Here is a 26845-nt window from a genome sequence, read left to right as displayed (position 1 = left end):
GTATAATAATACACACAATGCGCAGACCGGAAAACTTTTTGGGTACACAATTCGAGAAAATAAGGGATCTGCAGGGGCCAAGGTGCAAAACAGCCCTTTGGCTGTAACTTTTTAATTTCTCTTCCGATTTTAAAAATCTTTTCCGTTTATTGTTAAGAATAAAGATTACAATCTTAGAATTATGGTCGGAGGGGGCACTTTTTGACTTTTCATATGGGTTTGAAAGGCCTAAAGATCACAACTTGTTTAAATTTCAAAATTTGATTTAGAAAGAATTATCGCGCTTCAATGCTCTAAGAATATAGAGCATAAATACTCTATTCATACCAAGTTTTGTGTCTGAAAAATGAATACTTACTCAAATATGAATTTTTGAAAATATTCTTAAAGAAAATAAAAGTATAGCTACGTATTCACTTCTGGGGTTATCTTTCTTTTGGCATTATATTACTTATAAGTTTTAATTCAGTCGATTGGAAATGCAAAAGCGTTAAAGAATTTGGTGGTGGGGGGGGGGTTATTATTTTTCCTGACATTTTAGAAAAGAAGATAAAAGATAACAAGAAGAAAGGGGATGTCGAAGGGGTAAATATTACTTAAAAGCCCCAGCGGAATTTGAACTTTGAACTTATGGCTAAAAGAATAGTAGTAATTAAAGCTCTTTTTCATTTCATCTAATCTAATTAGCAATACCAGAGACATAAATAGCATGTTATTTATGTGTTTGGCAATACGAAGATGCATGCAAAAGCAACGGAGGCAGGAGTTCTTTTATTACATTTATTAGAAAATCTACATATTAGTAGATGATGGATTTTTCTTCTTTTTTTTATTTGGGGGGGGGGGGGGGGTAAATTTTCTTTATCGGTCTGAATATGAAAATGGGCACCATATTTTTTTCATTCTTCAAATTGACTGGTAAAAAAAAACTTTAAATGCAGTAATTGTTCTGAGAATAGTTATTTCAGTTTTCGTTTCCATTAAAATTATTCTAAAATATGACGCAGTTCTTTACTGAGAGAGAGAGAGAGAGAGAGAGAGAGAGAGAGAGAGAGAGAGAGAGAGAGAGAGAGAGAGAGAGAGAGAGAGAGAGAGAGAGAGAGAGATCGCAATCAACACGTCATATATATACAAAATTATATGTACAATAATGACAAAATATAAATATATATTTTAATTGTTGATGTGATGAGCAAAATCACTCCATCGGGTTCGGGATTACAAAAATAGCTCATATTCCTCGTGCAGCCCAACATCATAGTACGTATTTGAGCAATTACATCGACGACACTGATAAAGAGTTAAGTACTACAACCACAGGAGTTGTTTACGCCGAGAGCCAGCGCCGAAGAGTTGGTAAAGGCAGTACTTTGTACAGTTGATCCACAAGTCATATAAGAAAGAGACCTACATAGAAACTGTGTAAGTAAAATGCTTATTTCATCTGTTCATTCGAGAAAGATGTGGACTTACGGCATGAAGATGTTTAAAGATATATAGGAACTAGTTAAAACTTACAGGATTATTCAATGCATAATATGTTTTACGGTGCGACCGTTGGGGAGAGCGCAGCACAAATTTGAATCAAATACAAACAGGTTCATGTATATACATGTATATAATACATTGTAATATAGATAACAATATCCCCGAGTACCCAAACTCCGTCACCATAAGCGGAAAACAGTCCGCGTTTCTCTGCAAATTATTTTTTGCGGTTTTTATCATTTGCAATCACTAAATATAACATGAAACGTTATAATTTATAAAATTATTAACAAAAATAGTCACAATATTATTCAAATAAGCCCTCTGAAAACGACGTTTATCACACGTGCTATCATAACTTATGAACCTAACTCCGTCACCCACATGATCTATGATACGCCAGGGAATGAAGACACATCAACAATTTAGTTTAAACTCGACTTGTATCTAGACCAAGTTATAATAAGTAAAATCGGTGTAAACAATTTAAATTGTATATCATTTCATCAAAGTGAAATGATTGCCAGAATAGAAAAAATTTGGTCCTTGTAACAACAATCACAACGACCTTTTCAGAATGTATGGATGTCATTTGATTTCTGTCCTTATATGTTTCAAATATATCATATCAATAATGAATATGTTAATGATTATGTTATTTATTTATTACATTTTTAATAAATGTAGCAAATTCTATAATTACCGTATATATCTGTAACCCTGTATAAGGCAAAAATTACGGCATGAGCGATTTGACGTTATCATCAGTGTAGTGCATAAACGCTATTGCGGACTGAAAAAAATGTATCAATAACCGTAATAAAAAATAAATTACGTGTGAAATGTTTCATCTTGACCTCTCTTAAAATGATTGACCACAGTAAATAATCAAATAGGCCCGCATTTCAGAAATATCGTTATTTTAGTGCACCCGTAAAAAGGTGTTAGCTGATTTCACGCAATTATTGTTGCATAAAATGAACAGGGTGTAATTTTGTTATGTTTGAACACATTCTTAAATTTAACCGTTGTAAATTGTTGACATTTGATTGAAGATTTTTGACATGCAAAAAATGACGCCATAGTCGCACTTGATTTCAAACGGCGAGGAGTTTCCCGAAAGTGACGGTGTTAGGGTAGTGACGGAGTTAGGGTGCTATGCGATATATATAGTCTGTCACAAGTTATTGCTTCCATCGCTTTTTAATGATTTTTAATTTTAAAAAACCCACATACCTTGGAAAGAAATACAGTTGAAATCGATAAAAGGGAATAAATCCAAGATATCTTCTTTGAACAATTTATAATGGGAGATGTTTACATCTTTTTTCCATTCAGAAGTACTCTGGAAATCTTGCGCAATTTTTTGAAAGTGATCATCCGGGCTTATCATAGCTAATGCAATGCAATATCCCCTTAGACTTTCGATTTTTGGAAGTGTATTGAAACCTGAAGCGGTAGAGGGGGCGTTTTAAAACAGATAATCTGGACATTTTTCATATTAGTTGATGAACATAAATTGAGCACAAAGGTATTTGATTATTGAAATATCAAGCAGAAAGTGGTGGAAGCAAAAACTCGTGACGGAGTATAGCATAGTTTACCAAATACAGTACAGGCAACATGAATCACGTATTGGCCCGCGTTGCTGCCACAGTATTTTTATTGTTCCCACAATACACCATTGGGGTTTTTGATCGCGGCATTAATAGCAACCGTGATGACACCGCAACGATGTGATTTACCGTTATTCCTGCTGTTTGTTTTGTTTGTCCTTTATCTGTGACTTCAAATTTACTACAACATTTACGTTTAACTTTTAAATAAATTGTGGTTTATATTAACATGAAATTAATATATTTATAAAAAAGAATTTCATAAAATCAAGAATACTTTGGAATTACAAAAAACATGATGATTACACTGGTAAAATTCATGTCATAAATTGTGAAATGAACAGGTGTTGGGAATCAACTTAACAAATCAGTTTTTCCTTCAAATAATAAACTTATTATACAGATATGAAGTTGTTGGATGCTTTAATCAGTATGCTTTGTTGGATTTCTTTTGTTTATTAAGTTTAAGTTGCGATCATTTCCTGTGTATAGTGATAAACAAACCCAGGGTAGAAAATGACATGCCCTCAGAGGTTTTCGCACATGTTCAAGACAAAAGAAAAAATCTAAATTGCCTATGTCTTTGTATAAACATACAACATGCCTATTTTCTATCTTATGTAAGAGATTTTCTATCCTACAGAAGAGGCGAGAGAGAGAGAGAGAGAGAGAGAGAGAGAGAGAGAGAGAGAGAGAGAGAGAGAGAGAGAGAGAGAGAGAGAGAGAGAGAGAGAGAGAGAAAGAGAGAGATGAAGGAGAGAGAGAGAGAATGAGTTTAGACATATAGATTTCTACTAATGTTATATATTCATAAATTTAGTATTCCTAAAAAAATATGGTAGATCTACACTGTGATTGAATCTAACATAAGCTTTACCTGTCAATCAAATCAGCTCGCCAGCTGCACCACATGCTCCTTCCATGGTAAAGTTAAGAAGTTTTGTTCTTACTTCTATTAATTTTATTTCTCATTTCAAGTAGAGAAACTAAGAAGTAAGTCTAACAATAATAAAACAAAAACATATTTTACACTGTTTGTGATGGTTGATATACTGTGTTTGTGAAGTTTAATTTGTATACTAGTACCTTGTTTAACAGAAAACTAAAACTAACTCTCTCTCTCTCTCTCTAATATGTGTTGTAGCTTCAAATTCAACATGCACCATAAAATGATATAATTTAGTATTTTAAGGCCAAAAGGAAAATTTTCATATATTGCCCTTGAAAACGTTCACCGTGTAGCGCATGCTTGTGACAGATAAGTGTAACAGTACTGTCTTGAGCATCGAGAGACTATGCCTTAAAACATGCTACTAATTGATATGAATCAAAAACATGTTTAGAGTAGGAAATGTATAAAATCTTTAAAAAATAAAGAACAAAAAAAATTTAATAGTTCTTACCCTCTTCTACATAAAGATTATTTGCTCACCTGAACCTAAGGTTCACGTGAGCTTTTCTGATCACCTGTTGTCCGTCGTTCGTCTGTCTGTCTGTCCATCCGTCTGTAAGTTTTCCACATTTTTGACTTCTTCTCAAGAACCACTGAGCCAAATTTAACCAAACTTGGAACAAAGCATTCTAATAGGAAGGGGATTCTAAATTATAAAAAGAAAGGGCACAACCCTTCTTAAAAGGGAGATACATGTAATTGCGAAACTGTGAAATTTGGATGGGTGTCTTAAAAAATCTTCTTCCCAAGAACCACTGCACCAGATATGCCAATATTTACACCAAAGTTTGAATATATAGTGAAAATTCTAAATTTTAAAAATCGTGATCCCCGGGTCAATACGGGGGTCCCAAGAGGGGTTCAAAGTTTATTAAATGAAAGATGAAATTAACATAGAAATATATAGGGAAAAGGGTTTTTAGAAATATATTCTCAAGGACTACAATGCTACAATTAGTGATATTACTATACAAGTACCCTAAGATAGTGTACATTATAAATTGTGAAAACTGTGACCATAGGACTAATAACTCCTACTACATAGCCATTCACTCATCCAAGCAGACGGTCAATTTAGCTCCAACTACAACAGTACATTAGAGTGATATGCTTGTCAATACTTTGATTAGAAAAGCTCTTTAATATATCAGATAACATTTTTAGTCAAGTGTATAAATCGATTAAGCGAGTTATAAAACGTTACGTCAGGTAAACAGCAGTTGTGGGAGAGAAAAAATTAAAAAATTTTAATGTTTTTAATTTACCAATATGCTCTTATATGTTTTGAATAATTTATTAAGTGTTAGGGGGAGGGGGCTAAATAAGGGAATTAGAAGATTTAGTCACATATCTTGCAAAGTATTCTTATTTTCAGTAAAAATGGTATTCCATAAAGGTACATTTGTCAAAGATTAAGTATATGGCCATATGGCAAAACATCCTTTAAAAGCCCATTTAAAGCCATTGTTGCTCAGGTGAGCAATGTAGCCCATTGGCCTCTTCTTTCATTCATTCCATGCAATTTGCTTTATTGTTGACAACAATGATTTAGATGATTCAAATTGTTACATGTAAGATTTTACCTTGAAGTAGAATTGGATATAAAAAATAATTTGAAATGAACAAGAAACCTAATTTTTTTTTAAACTTTTAATTGTATTTTTTTTTTAAATTTAGAAAAAGTTGAAAATATTAGCTTGTTTTCATGAAACTCTAATCTGTCTCTAAATTCCTGGGTGCGTTTGAATTTTTTTCCCATTATACTCAGATATCAAAGTTGTAGGACTGATTGTTTAGCATGGTTGATATGATAATTGAAACCAAAGTAGATAGGATATTGGCTAAATATTGTTTTAAGCTTAATTTTTAACAAAAACAAGAAATCTTATGCATGGCCGAAATGTCTATTTGCCACTAAAAATCCTAATAGGGTCCATTTAATCAAAAAGGTAAATTTCTAGTATAATTATTGTTTGTTTTCAATGATAAGCGACAAAAAACTTTGGGAAATTTCCATGAGTTTCATAATTTTAGGTTAAACATATCAAAGTGCTACTTCTTAAGAAAATCAAAAGAAAGGGAGAGGGAATAAATGTAATATTATGCAGATACATGCAGTGTTGAATACTGTTTCTTATAAAACAAATGTGTCAAACATTAATTGACCTATAAAAGATTATGTAAATATCTTTTACATAAGGAAAACCCTACCTGACTCTGTGTTACTTAATTGGCTATGTTTTTCTTAATCCTCAATGGAATTGGCAATATTTGGTTTATTTTTTTCTAAAAATTGAAAAATCTTTTTTTTTATACTGAGAGAGACTGTTTTTTTCATAGAATGATAGTGTTTGGATAAAATACCCATTAAATAAAAAAAAAGGAAATTGCTGAGTATAAAGGCTTTTGAGTGTCTGTAAAATTCATGAAATGATTTTTCATGATAAGAGAGATGTTTTCTGTTGGTATGCAATATGTACCGGTAAGTCCCTCTTGTAACATGTGAGTACATTGTAATCAAGAATAATGTAAAAAAAAAAAACTTGTGGCTTTAACTGTTAGGTTTAAATTTCAAGTTACAGATGGGAGGTGAAATAACACAGAAAGATGGTAGATGGGCCATAAAAAACTATACAACAGTAAATTTCTGAACTGTTATCTGGACATGTATATGGCACAGAGTATCAACTCTTTTCAGAGAATTATTTTGGGGAGGTATAAAAAGCAGTAAAACCATTATAATGAGCGAAATATGAAAGAATCAACATTAAAAAACACTTTGTAGAAATTCTTTCCCCTGCTAACACTGAAAGTGGGATATTAATTTGGGTTTGTCTGTCTATCAATCTATCAATCCTTCAGTCTGTCTGTCCATCATTCTGTCTGTTACAATTTTGTTTCTGTGCAATATCACAAAAAGCTTTTTAACTTTTGCAGTGAACTTTTTTTTGCAAACACCAAATTGCAGAAAGAAGATCCTGTTGATTTGGAAGGCAAACCTCAAGTTCAAAATAGAATATAACCTCTTTGTAATATGTTATTATATACCTCTTATGGTTTGACATATAATATCAATACATATAATATGTATAAACAAAAAAAATTCATTAAATAATTTTTACATTTAGTGTATATTTCCCTCTTATGTTTGCATTGGAAATTTTACATTACCAATTTGATATGTCAGTACTTTTGAAAAATAATCATTAAATTATATCTTCTCCTTTATATAAAAGATTTTTCTCTACAAAGTGTCTGGCACTATATTTTTAGTCACGGAAGCTAACTATTAATTACCTGTTATTATAATATGGCTGTTCCATGTATGGTTCATATCCCTGATTGAAAATGTATATAATGGCTTTACAACAACAATACACATATTTCATAAAAATAGACATAGTGTGATTATCAATATAAGCATTGAATGCGTATTTTTGGATTTTGATGGTCCTGTAACACACCAAGCAGTGCAGACAAATAATCATACTGCGCTTTATGCTTATGTGAGAGATACATAGCGCAGTTGAACACTTGATTGAACAATACTCTTTTTGTAAATTTTGTGTATTACATGTACCATCAGGGCACGACATTACAGTCATTTCATGCATATCTTTTACAATTTAATGCTATGCTATGGTATGCGATTTTAATGATATGCTATGAGATTTGTATGCTATGCTATGAGATTTGTATGCTATGCTATGAGAAATTGAAATGAAGGGATTAATGATATTGTATGCTATGCTATGCTATGGTATGCTATGAGATTTGAACAAAAACGCCTCCATACACAGGAGAGTTCCAAACATTTCGAAGTAAAATAATAAGAAGCCAAAGTTTACCACAAATATATCATGTAAACATTTATTTTTTTCAAAAAAAACATTTAAAACCGGGTAAAAATAATGCTGTATGCTATGCTATGGTATGATGTGACGAATGCGATTCTATGAGATTGTATGCAATGGTATGAGATTCCAATGCTATGCTATGAGATTTCAATGCTATGCTATGAGATTTCAATGCTATGCTATGCTATGGTGTATGTTGTAAAAGATATGCTTGAACTGACTGTAACGCTTGTCCGCTTGTCCGGTACCAGTTGAAAAAATATACGGACAAGTGAATATTGCTGGCCACTTGTCCAACTGGACAAGTGCATTTTTATGTAAAGAAGTCTCAAACATTTAAAAAAGAAAAGAAAATTTTGTGATAAGTTTATCCGTAATTGATTAGTTATGTTTATCGATTAGTTATTTTGAATTTCGATCCCGACATCTAATTGCAATGCAATTTAGTTACTCTTGAGTCTTGATCAGGATTGAAGTTCACTAATTTCAAACAACTTTCAATATTGAACTGTAAAGGTGTGGATCCTAGCTCTTACAAAGTACTAAACACACATGTTAAGAAAAAGAAAGGAAGGAAAGGTAGCAAAGATAAAGGATTATGGAAAGAAATGTAATTTATATTAGGTTTCATTCATCATTGATAGACTATGATGACTTTCCATGTTTAGTTTAAAAAACAGCTGAGAAATCGATATAACAGTTACATGTATTTTTAAACTTGATGCTAAATTTAAAATGTCTTGTAATTTGCCATGACAAAGCTACATGCTGACAAATCATGTTTAAAGTTATATGGAACAAATACATTTAGGAAAGACACTAAGTTTCCATTTAAAAAGTCAGGTTTTTAATTATAGCAAGAATAATCAATAAATGACTTTATTTTAGTAAAATTACAGAACTGTAGTTTTCAAGTTGACAATATTTTATCTTTAATATTGAACATTTTTCGGACAAGTGAAGTTGAAGTTCGGGCAAGTAAATATCTTGGTCACTTGTCCGAATGGACAAGTAGGAAAAAAAGTTAATGTAGAGCCCTGACCATATGATCACAAACGAGTAATAATGAGTTTTGTTTATGTATCATAACCCCTATGATCTTTAGTTTGACCCTACAAGGGGCATAATTCAAATTACTTTTAAATTACATTTTGCAGAGTATCAAATCAACATGTACAGGGATTTTTCTATGTTATTATCACAAGGCTGATAACTGGTACAGTAAATCGTAAAACAAATTCAGGTTGTGCTAAAAAGCACACAAACTAAAATGGTTTGAGTTTGTTATAATGATATGATCTAACAGATGGATAAACAAGGAGTTCACCACTTAACATATGTCAAATTTTATCCCATCACATCAAGAAATAAGGAAATATGTAAAGAAAACGTCAAATTTTAGCCGATAACTGGAACAGAGTCAGTATAGAGAAAAATATTGTTAAGTGTTTTAAAAAACTTAAATTCAAAACTCTATGTAAAATTTTGAAAAGGGTTACAAAAAGTTTGGAACTGTTTCTTAGGTGAGCAGTGTAGTCATGGGTCTCTTGTTTGTTTGTTTGTTTGGATTTTAGCTCACCTGAGCTGAAAGCTCAAGTGAGCTTTTCTGATCACATTTTGTCTGGCGTCCGTCTGTCTGTGCATCTGTCTGTCTGTAAACTTTTTACATTTTTGACTTCTTCTCCTGAACCACTTAGGCATTTTCAACCAAACTTGGCACAAAGCATCGTTAGGTAAAGGGGATTCAAGTTTGTTAAAACAAAGGGACATGCTCTTTTTTAAGGGGAAAAAAATCAAGATTTAGGACTAAAAAAAAGTTGTGTGTTTAGGGTTACCTACAAAAATGCCCTGATCCTACCATTTTAAGATGTCTGTTTTTATCCGATTGTGAATTTTATATAATTTCTATTAAAAAATCTGTTTTTAAATATAACATTCTTAGGATACATGCAGATAAAAATATGAGAAAATTAAAAAAAGATCCCTACCTACCTAACCTAATTTTTTCATCAGTGTTACCCTAAATACACAAATTTTTTATAGGCCTTATTGAAAATTTGGTGGTATTTTTCAAAAATCTTCTGATGAAAAACCATTTGGCCAGAAAAGCTGTAACTTGTGTGAAGTATCATCAGGTAGGGTAGATTCAAGTTTGGTCAAATTATGATCCCCAGGTGTTAATAGGGTTGGATACCGTTAAGGATGAAACGGTACGATACCATACCGATATTTTTGAAACGATACGGTATTTTATCGATACGGTACTAGACCTTAATAAATGAGAATAATGTTTTTTTCTTCAATAAAGGTGTTTTTGATCTTTCAGTGTTATAATTTATAAAGAAAGTATCATGTATTTACAATAACATACGAGTTTACAAACTATGTTTATGCTTCAATCTTTTAATAAAAGATTAACAAACAAATAAATTGAATCTGATTCTCAAATGTTTAGTAAAGTTACTGGTGTTTCCCCCTTTTCCCAGGCAAAATAACTGACAATGGTTGCAAACACCACCATCTGATTTCCTACTGAAATGAGACTAGACAGCCGAGCGCTTTACCTGGTTGTCAGCCATTGTTTGGTCGCACTAATTTAAATGTATAAAAAGGTTTTAAAGATACAGAAATACCGTTATTAGTACCGGTGTTAAATGAAACGGTATTTTACCGGTATTTTTAAAGCAACTATTCCGTAAGGTATTGGTACCGTGTACCGGTATCCAACCCTACAGGTGTAAGGTAGGGGCACAATGGGGAACGGTTAAATCTTTACAAAGGAATATATTGAGAAAAATCTTTTTCTATAAAAAAACATTTTCTTAGAAAAGGTACAACAGTAGTGAAAGCAACCTTAGATAATGGAGATTTAAATTTTGTCAAAATCATTTTTTTCAGGAGTAGGATGGAGCCACATGGGGTGGAGGGTCAACTTATATGCAAGCATTTTGAAATATTTTTGATTCTTTAAAATTGTTTAGACTTTGGCATCTGGACAATTCTTGGGCTTCACAAGTTTAATGTAGGTTTATATCCCATTTGATTTAGATATTCTTAGGAACCGTAATGCTCAACATGTGAAATGACTATACTGTGAGAAAAAGGGATCAATGATAAACAGAATATCCAGGGAAAAAATTGAATTTTTTTTATAAAGGATCTGTAAGACTTCATGTCCATATATTTTTTTGGTATATTACTCTGGAAAGATGATTTTATAATGTCTATTGTCGCTCAGGTGAGCAATGTGGCCCATGGGCCTCTTGTTTTAAGGTGTCGGGCTAGTGCTCGGCAGCATTCTAGCGATCGTCTGGATTGGCAATCATCCCAATTCATATTCTGCACCGTCTTTTTAATGCACATAAGAATAAGGTCTTTGCCTCCCTGGTTATTGACAACTCATTGCATAAGTATAAATTTGCTGAAGGTGGCTCACTTCACCTTGAAATATTTCTCGAATCAGCAGAAAATTACTTGATTGTGATAGATATCATTATGGACAAGAGGTATTTAAGTCAAAAAGGCAAAAATATTTGCAATTTTGGATGAAAAATTTAATTTTAAAAAACAGTTTAACAAAACATTTAAATAGCCATCTCGTGACTTAGTGTCTTAAAAAGTATAAGTCCAGGTGTAGTGATGTACCTTAATCAAGATATGGCGAACGAATACAATAAAATGTAAAAATTCATTATACATTAGTTTAGTTTATCGCTTACATTTTAATTGGAGACCGCGCCCGATGGGAAATAAATTGATATGTAAATTTATTTGTTATCGGGCACGGTCTCCAAAATGAATAAAAGCGGTGAACGTATGTAGTGATTTTGTTGCATTAAACAAACACGTCTTGGTCTTAGGTAGCAAGGGACAGTTTCTTATTAAGTGCCCGTCAATATTTAAGTAAAAATGAGTGTTACTGTATTTGATGGCCTGTATGTACTTTGAAAATTAGTGAATTGATTATAGGTGATAATTTTATGGTAGCAGGGAGTCATTCCTGTATTTTGATGTAAAGCATGTAGGTCCCATAGTGTTATAGGGGGTGTTTGGGAGTCAGATGCGAAACGGCGGCTGTTGACAGGTGTGCTCACTTTTTTATGCAAGAAGAAAGTAGGGCAAACGGTAAGTGATATAGTGTGAAAATGACATGGATGGGAGGTGGGGCGGTACAAACTGGCAGGGAGGGGACATGTAAGACTACAGGTTGCACCCTGTCCAGGGGTCATCTCTCTGCAGGGAATACGGTAGGGTGGGGTCTAAATGGGCCAAAATTGGTAAAATTTTGACATTACATAGGGAGTTCAATTAGACACTTTATTTGACCAGAAAAAGATATGGGTGTCAATTTGGGTGAATTTTTAACCGTAATGCCCTTCCTAACCCGTAACAGTCATACAGGTAGTTACAAGTCATTTTGATCCAGGTGCAAATTATATTTTTCCCGCAACATAGTGCTAAATGGTGATACCCCCACCCCACAATTACATGCATAAAAAACTGTCCCCTGCTACCTTTGATAGCACGTGGTGTGGATTTGTTTGTAATCAACCATACCATAGGGAATCTTGTTTCAAACGGGAATTAAAATAAATAAAAGTATGTTTTATAATTATAATGAGGGACACACTGTTTATGTATTCAAATTATGAACCTGTGAGCTTTGTTCAAAGACTGTTTAAAGAAGAAAGAAAATAATTTATTTTTCTTTGATTTTTGTAACCATGATGAGTTATTTAAGAAATAAAGTACGAGTTTTCGTGAATGTTGCAGAATAACCTCCGAGGTCGAGAAATGTTGTTTTGAAATATAAAAGCCGAGGAGTTAGCCGAGGCTTTTATATTTCAAACAACATTTCGAGACCGAGGAGGTTATCCTGCAACATTCATGAAAACAAGAACTTTATTTCTATTCTACTAACAGCCCAGTATTTCTACAGATCGTTTCTCCTATAGAGAGACGATCTAGGTCATTTTGACGGCTGTTCCGTGTAACCCCAACGGTTTTGTTAGTAATGTTTACATGTGTATCGATCAAAGGAATCACATGCAGACGACATACTTTTTTCTTAGGATTTTAATACTCTTCACTTATTTATAAAATATCTTTGAATCACATTCCTAATATTTTAAAGACAATTTAATACGATTATTACTACAACACGTTATATATTTTATGTAAAAACACGCCGTGAAAATGTGCTAGGGAGGTCCTAGGAACAGCCGCATTGATCTCTTAAGAATAAAGATTTGAGGTAATACACATTGTTTTGACTGGAACTAACACGTGAAATTGACATGGTTTTAAAACCTTTTACGGTTTGAAGTGGTACTTCCATGATCAGTGCGAGACAAATAGGTATTTCTGATCTGATAATTTACTGATGACGTTCGTGGTATATTGGAGAATAATGTCCGCGGCATCTCTTTGATCTCGGCAATAACTGTAGTAGAATGTATTATAAACGCATCACTACCTATTTTATGAGGAACTGTACTGATTTTTGTTTTTAAAGAAGCACAAAACATAATTAATTTACTTTTTATTCTATTATTATTTGATATACGACTATTAGTACAGATATTCAAATTATTGACCATATCAATGTCAGCTCGACGCCTTAGTGGCCGTTCCGGCCTTTGATTTCAAGTATATCGATAATCATATTTATCCATAACGAAATATAAATTGTTTAATATCGTGTAGGGTAATAATATGCAAGCTAGTGATTGCTGAATGAAAGATTTATTAAAGATTGGGAATAACGAAGGTGTCAATTGGCACCTGAGTCCCGGAACGTGTGTAAATAAATTCTGAGAAATCCCAGCAAATGGCGAGATTTCTCAAACGTGAAACAGTGAGGGAGTGTGGCATGCATTGTTGATGTAGATTAAGAATAGTATTTTAAAGTAGTCCGAGTATCGCACTACGTCATAATACGGATTTTACAATATTGGTTCGACTTTTACAAAGCGTTTTTGATACCCGGTATTGATTTTGCTCTACATCGCTGCTGTAAACAATGGCAATAATAAGCAATTAGAACGGTAATATATATATTCTATGAGAGATAGAAATGAAATAATGTTGAGAAACTCGATTCTGTTAAAGTAAAATGAAAAACGAAGCTTCTGATTAACCAGGATCTCAGGTATGCTTATACCTTCTTTTTTTTTACCCCCCCCCCCCCTGAATTTTTCTTTTTCTTTACTAAAACCGGTTTAAATTTAGAGACGGAAGCTATTTCGAATTTAATCAATCGTCAATTAATTAATGTTTAAATGATATCTAACATTGTTGACAGATCTAGGCAGAAAACTGTAGCAAAATGTGATTTTTACGGATTTTTTCGTCAGGGTCTACTTGGTTTAGAGCTTATAGCGTGAAAAGTAATCCGTCAACATATAATTTATTTTACCAAATCTTTTTTCTAAGATGTAAATCTATATAATAAACACCATGAATTTAAGTTTGAGTCCATAAAATAGTAACAAAATTACCAAACGCGATACAAGCATTGCATTTTTGTATTCTATTTTGATACATCAGGTCCATAAAGCGTACTTACTTTAAAAAATTTGCGCAACATTATTGATGAGATATGGCTTAAATAAATATTTGTACTCTATTTTATATGTTCAGTTCTAATTTTCCCAAAATTGGTAATTATTTTTAGGAAAAACGGACGTCTGGCAAATTTCATAATTGTCAATAATTTTCGCAAGGGGGTACACCCGTCTGAGAGGTGATAACAAACAAACTAGCATGTAAACATACATATTTTCTTTTGTATATGTATTGCTAGAATGTATATTTATCATTTAAAGCTAAGATTTTAATGATTGAGCCCATTTAGTGCCGAGTATAGGACTACCTTAATAGTATCTTTAAAAAATCACTTTTGATATTTAATGAAAATTTTCACATTAGATCGACGTTTTTCAATGAAAAAAGTACACTTACTCAACCAAATGTAGAAAGTGTTATTTCAATTAAGCATGGTGGTTTCACACTTAGTAAACCAAACATTAAAGACTACTGTGGATTCCTGGTGACTCATTCCGAACTTCTGTCAAAACCTACAGACAATTATGCGCAGAACACGCAGAATAGGTTTTAAGAAGGTAATAGGGGAAAGCTGAGCCCTAAGGAAGCTCCCTTCTGAAGACAATAGAGACTTGTCATTTTATTCGTTAGCTATTCGATTGGAATTGCATTTTAGTTTATTTACAGATTACCTTATATCTCAAAAAATATACAACCAATTACTACATATGCTCTAAAAAGAGCCGTATGCAGTTATATCTGTAGTAACCGCTCAGTACTCCTTATTCAACACAACTGATGAGGTTTAGGGGTTATGTAAATTTATATTGCCTCAAAGAAATACATGTATAAAAGTGTTTAACGTACTTAACGTTGACGTTATCCCGTTTTTAACGGTACGTCAATTTTAAATTTTGTTCAGGATGTTTTGTTTAATTCTTATAGATACCATTTTTAACAGAGGGGCCTGGGTGCAAGAGATCCCCCCTTCCAGAAGCTTAGCATTCAACCCCGATATTGTAATTGTCCGGCAAAAGCTATTTTTGAGATAGGATCAGTCAGTGGTAATTTTGGGATTTTTTTTCTAATTTTTATTTGTTATTTTTTTTCTTTCTGTCTACATAAATTATCAATACCTTGGAACCAAAAAATAACTAAGAAATTGAAATACTAAAGAAAAAAAACCAATCACATACGTACCTGATATTTGTTTAGTAAGGAAATAAAAATTGAAATATGATGCAAATGTATTTATTTTCTTTTTGAAGTGATGTGGCAGTTTATTTTAACCTTTATTCAGACTCCTTTTTATTTTGATATGGATTGATGCGCCAATTGTAGTGAAACTCAAATTTGCTAATTCATTGTATATGGATTGTACATGGATTCAAATCCATACCCGAACCTTCGATTTAACCAAGTAAGTAGTATTATTATAAGATTTTGTTCCTGCGATAAAGTAACTACAAGACATCTTGCTCTGAATAACGTGGGGTATCCCTTTCCGTTAATTCCAATCATTTCCGCTTCCAATGAAACAGTAGCGGACATCGAAAGTGTTCTAACCATTCTGTTTTACAGTAATTTACATATATATAAAAAATCATACATTTGCTTTTATTAGTGTTTTTTCTAAATTCATGCTTGGCAATAAAATTTAATGATTAAAAAATTGAGATTCAAAACATAATTTGTCAACACTTGCCTTACAGTGCTTCAATGTAGCTACGCCACTGGATAGACTTGAACTTTATTTTGTTTTATTTATCGTGAACTTCTGAGTTAAGTCTGAAATTTACTCTCCGCAACTCTCGTTCTACACCGGAACCATTTAAGAAAATTTTGACCGAATTTTATACATTTTTTATTTATACATTTTTTGCATTTTGTAAAGTGTGTCATAATGAACAAGAAACTGAAATCCGTTTTAAAATCGGAGGAAACATGTCAGAGATATTAAAGTCTAAAAATCAAATTTTCAGGCATTTTTAATTTCCCGGTATCAGAAAATAGTAATTTTTCAAGTCGTTCTTGTAATTAATCGAATTTTTATTAAGTATACAACTAACAGTTTAAAGCCGTTCCAAATATAATTCGTATTTTTGTGATGTCGTACCAAGAATTTTTTTGGGATATCATTTAATTTTAGACTGTCTTTGGTACTGGAAGATCCACTCGTTGTTTTGTATACATAACGAGTTTTCCAATTCGTTTAATGACATTACTTTCGTTTGCCTTATACTCGGGTCATTTGTCAGGCCCATGGGCCTTTTGTTTGCATGAATGGCTTTGTAAAGCAATGAAGAGCTCAAACATTGCCACTTTATCTCTCATTTATGCTGTTAAGGTTATTAAAAAAATATATGACTGCACATGCAATTTTTTGTGCTTGAATCACAATATTTTACATTGAATTTTCTAGCAGGGAAAAAGCGCCTTAAGCACATAGAAATAACAAATATATAGTTATTATAAACAAATGTGATTCTAATTATGCTGCTTCACTTCATTGGATATTACTGTTGATTTTGTAAAGAGAGTTGTGTTTTAGCAATTGATAAGGTGTGAAAAGTGGAGTTGTATAAAACATAGGATGGAAAATTTTGAAATATTTAGATATGCATAGTTTTGTAAATAATTGCTAAATTCCCGATTGTTAAATACCACTAATTATTGGTAACCTGTTTTGTTTATCTTTTTAGGATGAGGTCAAAACGAATGTCAGCTGCACAGAGAGCAGCAAAGGAAAAAGAAAGAAGGAAGTCAAAGACAGAGAACCTCCCGAGTTTAGAGGGTGACTCGTTAAAAAACCCTGGCAACTCATGTTCCTTGAGAGGAACTATGGCCGAAACTAACAAAGTTAGTGGCCAGAGGCTTGTCAAGTCCTCTTTAAAAAAGCTTGACACAGAAACAAGAACTGAAACAAGAACAAAAACAAGAACTGAAACAAAAACTGAAACAAGAACAAAACTGAACAATGAAACAAGAACAAAACTGAACAATGAAACAAGAACTGAAACAAGAACAAAACTGAACAATGAAACAAAAACTGAAACAAGAACAAAACTGAACAATGAAACAAAAACTGAAACAAGATCAAAACTGAACAATGAAACTGAAGCGAAAACAGAACTAAACAATGATACTGAAACGAAACTTGGCAATACAACTGAAACAAGAACAAAAATGAACAAAGATACTGAAACAAAACTGACCAATGAAACGGAAACAAAAACAAAAATGAGTTATGAAAAGGAAACTAAACTGAACAATGAAAGAGAAACAAAAACAAAACTAAAAAATAAAAAAGAAACCAAACTGAAAAATGAAGCAGAACCAAGAACAAAACTGAAAAAGAAAAAAGAAACCAAACTGATCAATGAAACAAAAACAAGAATTCAAGAGAACCATGAAAAAGAAACTAAACTGAGCAATGAAACAAAAACAAGAATTCAAGAGAACCATGAAAAAGAAACTAAACTGAGCAATGAAACAGATACAAGAACAAAGCTGAATAACGAAAAAGTAACAGACCTGAGCAATAAAATAGAAACGAAACTGAGCAGTGAAACACTAACAAAACTGTACAATGAAAAGGAAACAAAACTAAACATTGAAAGAAAAACAAAGCTGAGCAATAAAAAAGAAAAAGATGCAATGCTGAAAAATAAAAAAGAAACAAAACTGAGTCAAGAAAAAGAAATGGGGACAAAAACAAATCTGAACTATGAAAAAGAAACAAAAGCAATACTAAGAACTGGAAGAAAACCTACCAATAAATCCAAACAAAAAATTGGAATGCAGGAAACAAAATGTGCAACTAGACCAAGCAAAGTTACTCAATACGATGAAATCAACTCGGTGAGATTAGAAAGTGATTTCAAAATGTCAAACAAGCGGAAAAAAACTCAAACGGGCGACAAAGTAAGGATTGGCGAGATTACTGATGCAACTAAGAAAAAACGTGTTTCAATTTCAACCGATATTCAAAATCAAATTGAACGCAAACTTCGCCAGTTATCAGAGCCAGACTATGGAAAACGGGAAGTTAGATTAATTGATGTTTTGAAACAAAAGCCGAAAACTAAAATCCCTGGGGACACTAAAAAACAAAAAGAAGAGGATAAAGAAGTGTATGTGTTTGACAGTGAACAAAACGTATTTAATTTCTGTCCACTTTCGCATGCCACAAAAGAACGGTTGCAAAAACGAACAAACTCAATCGTCGTTGCAAGTCAATTAAAAGAACAATCTACATCAAATGACAGATTGCTTACATTTCCTTCGAGAACAAGAGCTATTATAGGGGACGGAAATTGTTTTTTTAGAGCGCTTTCATTTGCAATCTTTGGTGAAGAATACCATCATTTTAAGATTAGAAGCATTGTTGTGAATCACCTTTTGAAGAATGATGATATATTTTTTAGCTTTTTAAGATCAGGATATCAATCAGTCTGCAGTTATGTTCTGAAAAAAGGAATGTTAAAAAATGGTACCTGGGCAACCGAAGTTGAAATGTTTGCTGCAGCGCACTTGCTACAAACTGACATTTTTGTTTTTGATGTTAACAACAAATCTTGGTCAAGGTATTCAGGAAAGCAAGCAAATTGCAGATTAAGTGTTGAAACAGAGGGTATTTATCTTAAACATTGTTACAGGGCACATTACGAAGTTGTACTATCAGTGGAGGAGAAAAATAAAAACTTTTCACAGCTACCGGCAACTACAGCATCAGAGGAGAGAGTTCATTTGGCATCAAAAACAGCCATGCCCATTACAAAGGAAGTATCTACAGAAAACGAGACCTTCTATTACCAATGTGCAAGTACTGACAATATGATGGAAGAGCTCCAGCAAAGCACCACAGGTGAAGGTAGCCTTCAATATCGAAAAAAAATTCTTCAAGGCAGTTGTCATCAGGGACATCCTAAGTTCGGTGCATCTGCAGGAAAACAATGTGTTTTGAACAGTTTAGCTTCCTTGATGTATTGCAAAGTGAAGCACTCCGGAGACTGGAATGTTAATGACATGAATATTGTATTGAATACTGGAAATGAATTGTATCAGTATTTGGCAGGCAGTTCTACCATGCACAATGATTATGTTTTAGTTACAGAAATTCCTAGACAAATTGAATGCTTCAATAAAGAATATACATTTGAATTTGCTGATTCATTGTATGGTTTGATAAATCCTGGGAATTGTGTGCACGATTCTGGATTTCAAAGCTATACAGTGCATGAAGCATTGGATATTGCTCTTGTCGAATCTGATGGTGCATTTGTAACATTCAAAGGTAATACCTACATTATTCTGAAGGACAGAAATTCGTTCTATGTTTTTGATCCTCACTCTAGAGATATGTATGGTAAAGTGTCGGGATGTGGAACTAGTATACTTCTTGAGTTTCACACAACAGAAGAGCTTAGGTTGCATTGTACAGAGTTGGCAAATTCTATGAGAGTCACTAGGTTAGAACAGTTTGAGATCACGGGGGTAAAAGTTGCGAATTCGTATTTATGCAAAATGGACACTTCCACCACTGAAACCGGTGATCAGGTAGATATAATTGAATTAGAACAAACAAATTCAGAAAACGGCCAAAAGCTGTCCACCTTAATTGAAAACACAGATTCTCAAGATTATAATCCGAGTCATACTCTCAACCAGAATGAAATTGCTGACTCGTTGAAATCGAGAAGAAAAAGAAAAAGTACTGAAACCTTGAATTTATACAGAAAGAAAATAGCAAAACTTAACAATTGTAATGATTTTGATTGTATTAATCAGATAGATAAACGAAAAGATCAACAAAGAATCTATGCATCTAAAAGATACATCCTTGATGAAAAATACAAACAGGAAAAGATCGATGCATCACAACAAAAATATAAAACAAGCGAACAGCTACGAGAGAGTTTAAAATTGTATTCAAAAATCAAATATAGAGTAGATCAGCATCACAGGGACAAGATAAAAGATGCATCAATCAAAAAGTACAAAATGAACGATAATCATAGAACAAAGGTTCAAGAAGCTTCGGTAAAAAAGTACAAAACCGATATCATTCACAAAGACAAAGTTAAAAGAGCTACTTATGAACATTATAAATCAAGCGAAGTTTACAGACAAAAGATTAAGAACTCTGTTTATGCAAAACGAAAGAAATATCACGAAAATAAAAAGAACTGGAATTTTGTGCAAGAACAGTTTCGAAATGAAATGAAGATGTACCCCGATCATGTGTGTTCCGTATGTAACAAACTATTATTCAGAAAACAAGTCTTGATATGCGAGCCTCGAATATACGACAAGAAAACACCAGAAGGAACTGAATTAGGACATGCATGTGTATCCAGAAAGTATCTAGAAAGCTGTCCAGGGACTGAATCACATATGTGTTCTTCTAGATGTAAATTGTGGGTCTGCTACACTTGCCATAGAAAACTCAAATCTGGAACTATGCCAAGTGAATGTTATATGAATAAATTAGAAAATGTAGAGGTACCAGAAGTTTTGAAAGAATTAAATTCTGTTGAGCGCCACCTTGTCTCGCGAATCATTCCATTCAGGAAAATGATGGCTTTACCTAAAGGAGGTCAGCTTGGTGTTCAAGGACCTGTTGTATGCGTTCCAAGCAATGTTTCTGATACTATAGAGTCACTGCCACGACCTGAAAATGATAACCAATTGATTCAAGTGAAGTTAAAAAGAAAACTTTCTTATAAAGGACATTGCGATTTCAAGTTCATTAACACTCAAAAGGTCAGACGAGCAATTGAGTATTTGTGTAAAGCAAATAAATATTACAAAGACCTTAAATTTGACGAGACATGGGAAAATCCCATTGAATTGTCTACTGCTAAAGATGAAGTCTCTGACGAGGAACGTGTACACGAAAAAGAAATGTGCGAAACTGTTGATGACGAAATGAATCATGCATTGCCACATGATACTTGTCTGCAGCCAGTTGATTTAGGTCAAGAAGTTCTCGATCAATATTTCGATCAAATATTTTGTTTTGCACCTTGTGAAAGAAATAATCCAGTTAGCATTTTGACAGAAAAAGGAATAGACACAAAGTGCTTTCCATGTCACTTCCCAACAGGTGAAAATGTATTTGACGATGAAAGAGACGTCCGTTTAACATTGTCCAGATATCTTTTAAACAAATTAATGAATGTTGACCCTAGATACGCAAATGATACCGATTTCATTTTCTTTTCTCAGTATATAACAGAATTGCAACAAGTCGTATCAAACGTTTCAATAGCATTAAGAAAGACACCAGAGAAAGGTTTTAATGGAAGTAAGTTAACTTTGAAATCATTAAAAAACAAAGAATCTCTGCAGGAAATTTTTAAAACGGATGACGGGTATAAATTCCTAAAACCGATTCGAGGGACTCCCCCATTTTGGCAGACAGCACAAAAGGATCTTTTTGCAATGATCAGACAACTGGGTCTTCCAACATGGTTTTGTTCCTTCTCTGCTGCTGAAATGAGATGGCCAGAAATATTCGAAGCTATCTTAAAACAACAGAATGACTTCAAAAATGTTGAAGACTTGACACTTTCAGAAAAATGGGAACTTCTTAAAAAGAATCCAATAACTGTTTCACGCATGTTTGATTATCGGTTTCAAACCTTTCTCAAGAAAGTGATTTTATCAAATGCAAATCCTATCGGAAAAGTTAAAGATTACTTTTATCGAGTTGAATTTCAGCAAAGAGGATCTCCGCATACACATTGTCTATTTTGGATTGAAGATGCGCCAAAATTGCATACAGATGCTGATTGTGAGGTAATTGACTTTATTGATGCATATGTTACCTGTGAAATTCCTTGTGAAAATGATGAAACATATGAAATTGTTAAAAGCGTTCAAACGCACAGCAAGTCGCATTCGAAGTCATGTAAAAAAGGTTCTAAAGAATGTAGATTCAATTTTCCACGACCACCATCAAACAAAACTTTTGTGTGTCATCCTCAGCAAGAAAACATAAAGACTGTTGACTTGAATATGTCCGAAGAAGAATACGATAAAGTTATTCGACACAATATTGAAGAGACCAACCGAAAAGATAGATCAAAGGAGTTGTTATCAAGGATTTGGAATTTTATCAAGGAAAATGACTCGAAAGAGATGGTTGCTGAAGAATTGTTCCAGACATTAGGTATTACTCAGGAACAGTTTGAAGAAGCAAACAACTCTCTAACAAAGTCAACATGTGTTGTCCTTAAACGGAATCCTAAAGAATCATGGATTAATCAGTATAACGCACAGCTACTCTCCTGCTGGAATGCAAATATGGACATTCAATATGTAACTGATGCATATGCATGCGTAGTCTATATAGTGTCGTACATTTCAAAAGCAGAAAGAGAAATGAGTCAAATTTTGGATTGCACCCAAAGAGAAGCAAGAGATGGTAATCATGAAGCAAGAACTGCCATGAAAAAACTTGGAACCGCATATTTACATCACAGAGAGGTTAGTGCACAAGAAGCTGCTTTCAGAGTTTGCAATTTGCAGTTGAAAGGATGTTCAAGGAAAGTTCAGTTTATACCTGTAGGTGAAAATCCGATTCGTATGAGTTTACCTTTAAAAGTTTTGGAAAAGAAATCAGATGCAGATGAAGAAATTTGGATGTCAAGCCTCACTGAGAAGTACATTGCAAGACCCGTCTCTAATGAATTTGATAGTATGTGCTTAGCTGCATTCTGCTCTGAGTATAGAGTTTTAGCTTCATCGCAGGTATCAAAAAATCCAAGAAGCCCCATTTATTTATTGCAGAAGAACTTGGGTTACATTCAGAAAAGAACATTAACTGAAAAAGCTGTCATACGATACCCCCGATTTTCACCAGATAAATCCCCTGAGAAATATTATTTCGGTATTTTGCAATTATTTTGTCCTCACAGATCAATCGAAGAATTTAAATCTAGAAATAGCTACGAGGAATTTTATAACTCTCCAGGTGTTAAAGAAATTGTTGAAAGAAACCGGAGTTCATTTGAAATGGATATAGATGCCTTAGAAAAGGCTGAAGAAACACTTGAAAATGGTGGTATTCGAGAAAATGCATGGTCACAGATTTGTCCAGAAGCAGAAGTTGATAGGCTTGAATGTATAATTGAGAAAGAAGCTCAAGAAACCGACGATAATGAATTAGAACTGCAAGTTCCTGATTTGTTAGAAAAGTCTTCGAAATCGGTTGAAATTTCCCAACCTTTAATTTCAAAAGATGAAGGCACAAAAATTATCCAATCTTTGAATGAAACTCAACAAAGGATTTTCTACAAACTAAAATCATGGTGTGTTGAAACAATAGGTGGAAGACAACCTTCGCAATTACAAGTTTTTATCACAGGAGGTGCTGGAACTGGGAAAAGTCATTTGATTAAAAGCATTTACTATGAGTTATCACGATTATTTGCTCCTTCCCTAGCAAATCCAGACGATATATCAGTTTTGTTAACGGCACCAACGGGTGTAGCAGCATTTAATATTGGAGGAGCAACTATTCACAGTACATTTGCTATACCTGGAAACAGCGCTTTGCCATTAGAATATCAACCACTTGGTGATGACAAGTTAAATACGCTTAGAACAAAACTTGGGCAGCTAAAGTTGTTGATAATTGATGAAATCTCGATGGTTGATAAGAAACTGTTGACTTACATACACGGCCGTCTAAGACAAATAAAACAAACTGGAGATTATACACCATTTGGAAATGTGAGCGTTTTAGCCTTTGGTGATTTTTTTCAGTTACCGCCTGTTAAGGGAAAGCCTCTTTTCATACACGATTGCTACTTTGATCTTTGGAATGATTCTTTTAAAGTTGTGACTTTGACCGAGATCATGAGACAAAAAGAAGATAAACAATTTGCTGAGCTTCTCAACAGATGTAGAATAAAGGTTAAGAAGGAAAACTTAAGTTCGCAGGACAAAGATTTACTACAGAGCAGGGAAAATGACGAAATTATTAACGCATTGCATATATTTTCGACAAATGCTCAAGTCAATGAATTCAATGCACAAGCATTAGCTTCACTCTGTTCAAACAATGAAATAGAACCAACGGTTTTAAGAGCGGAAGACTGTATCAAACAAAAGTCTTCACGAGGAGAAGAGAAAGGAAATACGCTTTCGTCGGTAAAAAATCAATTCAGGTTAGCAAAAGAGCTTCAGATATGTGTTGGTGCACGGGTTATGCTGATTTATAACATAGATATCGAAGATGGTTTAGTTAACGGTGCATTTGGAACTGTTACAAAATTGGTACATGGAAAGAGTACGAATGCATCGGAAGTGAAGTTAGTAGAAGTATGTTTTGACAACAAAAGTGTTGGTAAGCGACGTGGAACAAAAGTAAATAACGAAATTAGAGTACTCATCGAGCGAGTAGAAGAGATGGTAGGAAAAAACAGTAACATTGTTAGAAAACAGTTTCCATTAAAACTCGCCTGGGCATGTACTGTTCATAAAGTGCAAGGTTTAACCGTTTCTAAAGCAGTTGTGTCATTGAAAAAGATTTTTCAACCAGGACAAGCTTATGTTGCCTTAAGTCGTGTAACTTCCCTGGAAGGTTTGACATTGCGAGATTTTAATGAAAAGTCAATATATTCAAATCCATGTATCCCGGAATGTCTGGCTTCAATGCAACAGTTTCTTGACATAGACAAAGAGGTGACTGAAAAGAGACTGACAGTGTTATATCACAATATAGAGGGTTTGCGAAACCATTTAGAGGATCTTAAGATTACTTTAAGAAACCGAAGTATTGATTTCATTTGTTTAGTAGAAACATGGGTGACAAATGAAATAACTCCTGACACGGAACTGAATTTGTTTTCATCAGTCCATCAACTTCGCAGAAATGCATACACTTCAGACAATGCAATACAAGCTCAGGGCAAAGGAGGAGTATGTGTCTACAGAAAGCTTAACATACAATGCCAGTATGAACGAGTTATTTTACCTATTGACAATCTAGAATATATAGCTTTTAAAGCGAGTAATGTATTATTTATTACATTGTACCGACCTTCATCGTATGCTGTTGAATGTTTTTTGAAAAAGATGAATAAAATGTTAGTATTTGTTCAGACTTTGAATCTTCCTTGCCTTATTATGGGCGATTTTAATCAAAACATAAACAATGGCATCTCTTCGATCAAGCAGTTAATGGAAAGAAATGGATATACTCAACTAGTAACGGAAATAACAACTGATGGTGGAACCATGATAGATCACGTGTATGGCAAAGATATAAATGCAAGAGTATCAATGATTCCAACATACTATAGTTACCATGAAGCACTTGAATTAGCAATTTTCTGAGCTTCTTAACAAACCCAGAAATTCATTTTATGTTTATTATTGAAGATGTAAATAGTTTTAAATCAGTTCGTTTTGGTGACATTACAAATCATGAATGGAAATTCAGTTTTATCAAAGCGTTTATTAGAATTTAAACGAATTAATTCTTTTATTTAGATCTAAACATTATTTTAAACATTAGGGAGGTCGAAAAGCCCTTACTTTTTGTTGAAGACAAAAAAAGTTCTAGTTATTATTATTATTTTTCTCGACAGATTTTTGTCAACGATTTTTTGAAAACTGGAAGAAATATTGATACAATTTTGGAACGGTCTTACAGCAAATCTCTTATTCCATGGAATGTAAGGTTTTTGATTTCCGGTTCCGGTACTTCCGGTTTTTACAAGGAAAAGTGTAAAAATTGACTAAAACGCGATGCTTTGTTTAGTGTTTATATTAGAATGTTCAACTTTTAGAATTAGATGCATCTTGTCTTGCTGTAGAAAATTGTAAGCGTACACAACTATCTATATCTTACCGTTTTTGAGATATAGAGTCCTAAACTTTGAAAAAGGGGGGATGAGAAAACATAAAAATTCAAATGACCTCTAAAAAATTATTTAACGCCTAAATATTACTAACATAGATGTAATTAACATATATATATTCTAAGTTTCATTAAAATATTATGTCTACTTCCGGTTTTATAGGTCAATGAAATCGCCTATGGGAGTTGCAATGTTAAACAAAAATCACGCGTGGTTCGTTTTCTCAAAAGGTTTTCAAGTAATTGCTACAATATTTCATCTTTATAATGACACACACAATCCGCAGACCTGAAAAAGTTTTGGGTAGACAACTCAAAAAAATTAGGGATCTGCAGGGGCCAACGTGCAAAACAGTCTTTTAGCTGTAACTTTTTTACCTTTCATCCGATTTTAAAAATCTTTTCAGTTTATTGTTTAGAATAAAGAGTACAATTTTAAAATCATGGTCCGAGGGGCCACTTTTTGAGTCCTTATAAAAGTTTGAAGGACCTAAAGATCAGAACTTGTTCA

The 26845-nt window shown here is 33.2% G+C and overlaps 1 protein-coding gene across 1 annotated transcript; it reads left to right on the top strand.

The window, feature by feature from the left end:
* The first annotated feature begins 1258 nt into the window (after window positions 1-1258).
* LOC117685654 (uncharacterized) lies at window positions 1259-25461 on the top strand. Its single transcript, XM_066072681.1, has 3 exons — window positions 1259-1422; window positions 17162-24881; window positions 25327-25461. Exons 2-3 carry the CDS (start codon window positions 17163-17165, stop codon window positions 25459-25461), a joined length of 7854 nt encoding a protein of 2617 aa, XP_065928753.1. The 5' UTR covers window positions 1259-1422; window position 17162.
* The last annotated feature ends 1384 nt before the right edge of the window (window positions 25462-26845 follow it).

The sequence above is a fragment of the Magallana gigas genome, chromosome 10 (assembly GCF_963853765.1).
Source record: "Magallana gigas chromosome 10, xbMagGiga1.1, whole genome shotgun sequence".
NCBI classification, from domain to species: Eukaryota; Metazoa; Mollusca; class Bivalvia; order Ostreida; family Ostreidae; genus Magallana; species Magallana gigas.
This window is presented reverse-complemented; position numbering and strand designations above follow the sequence as displayed.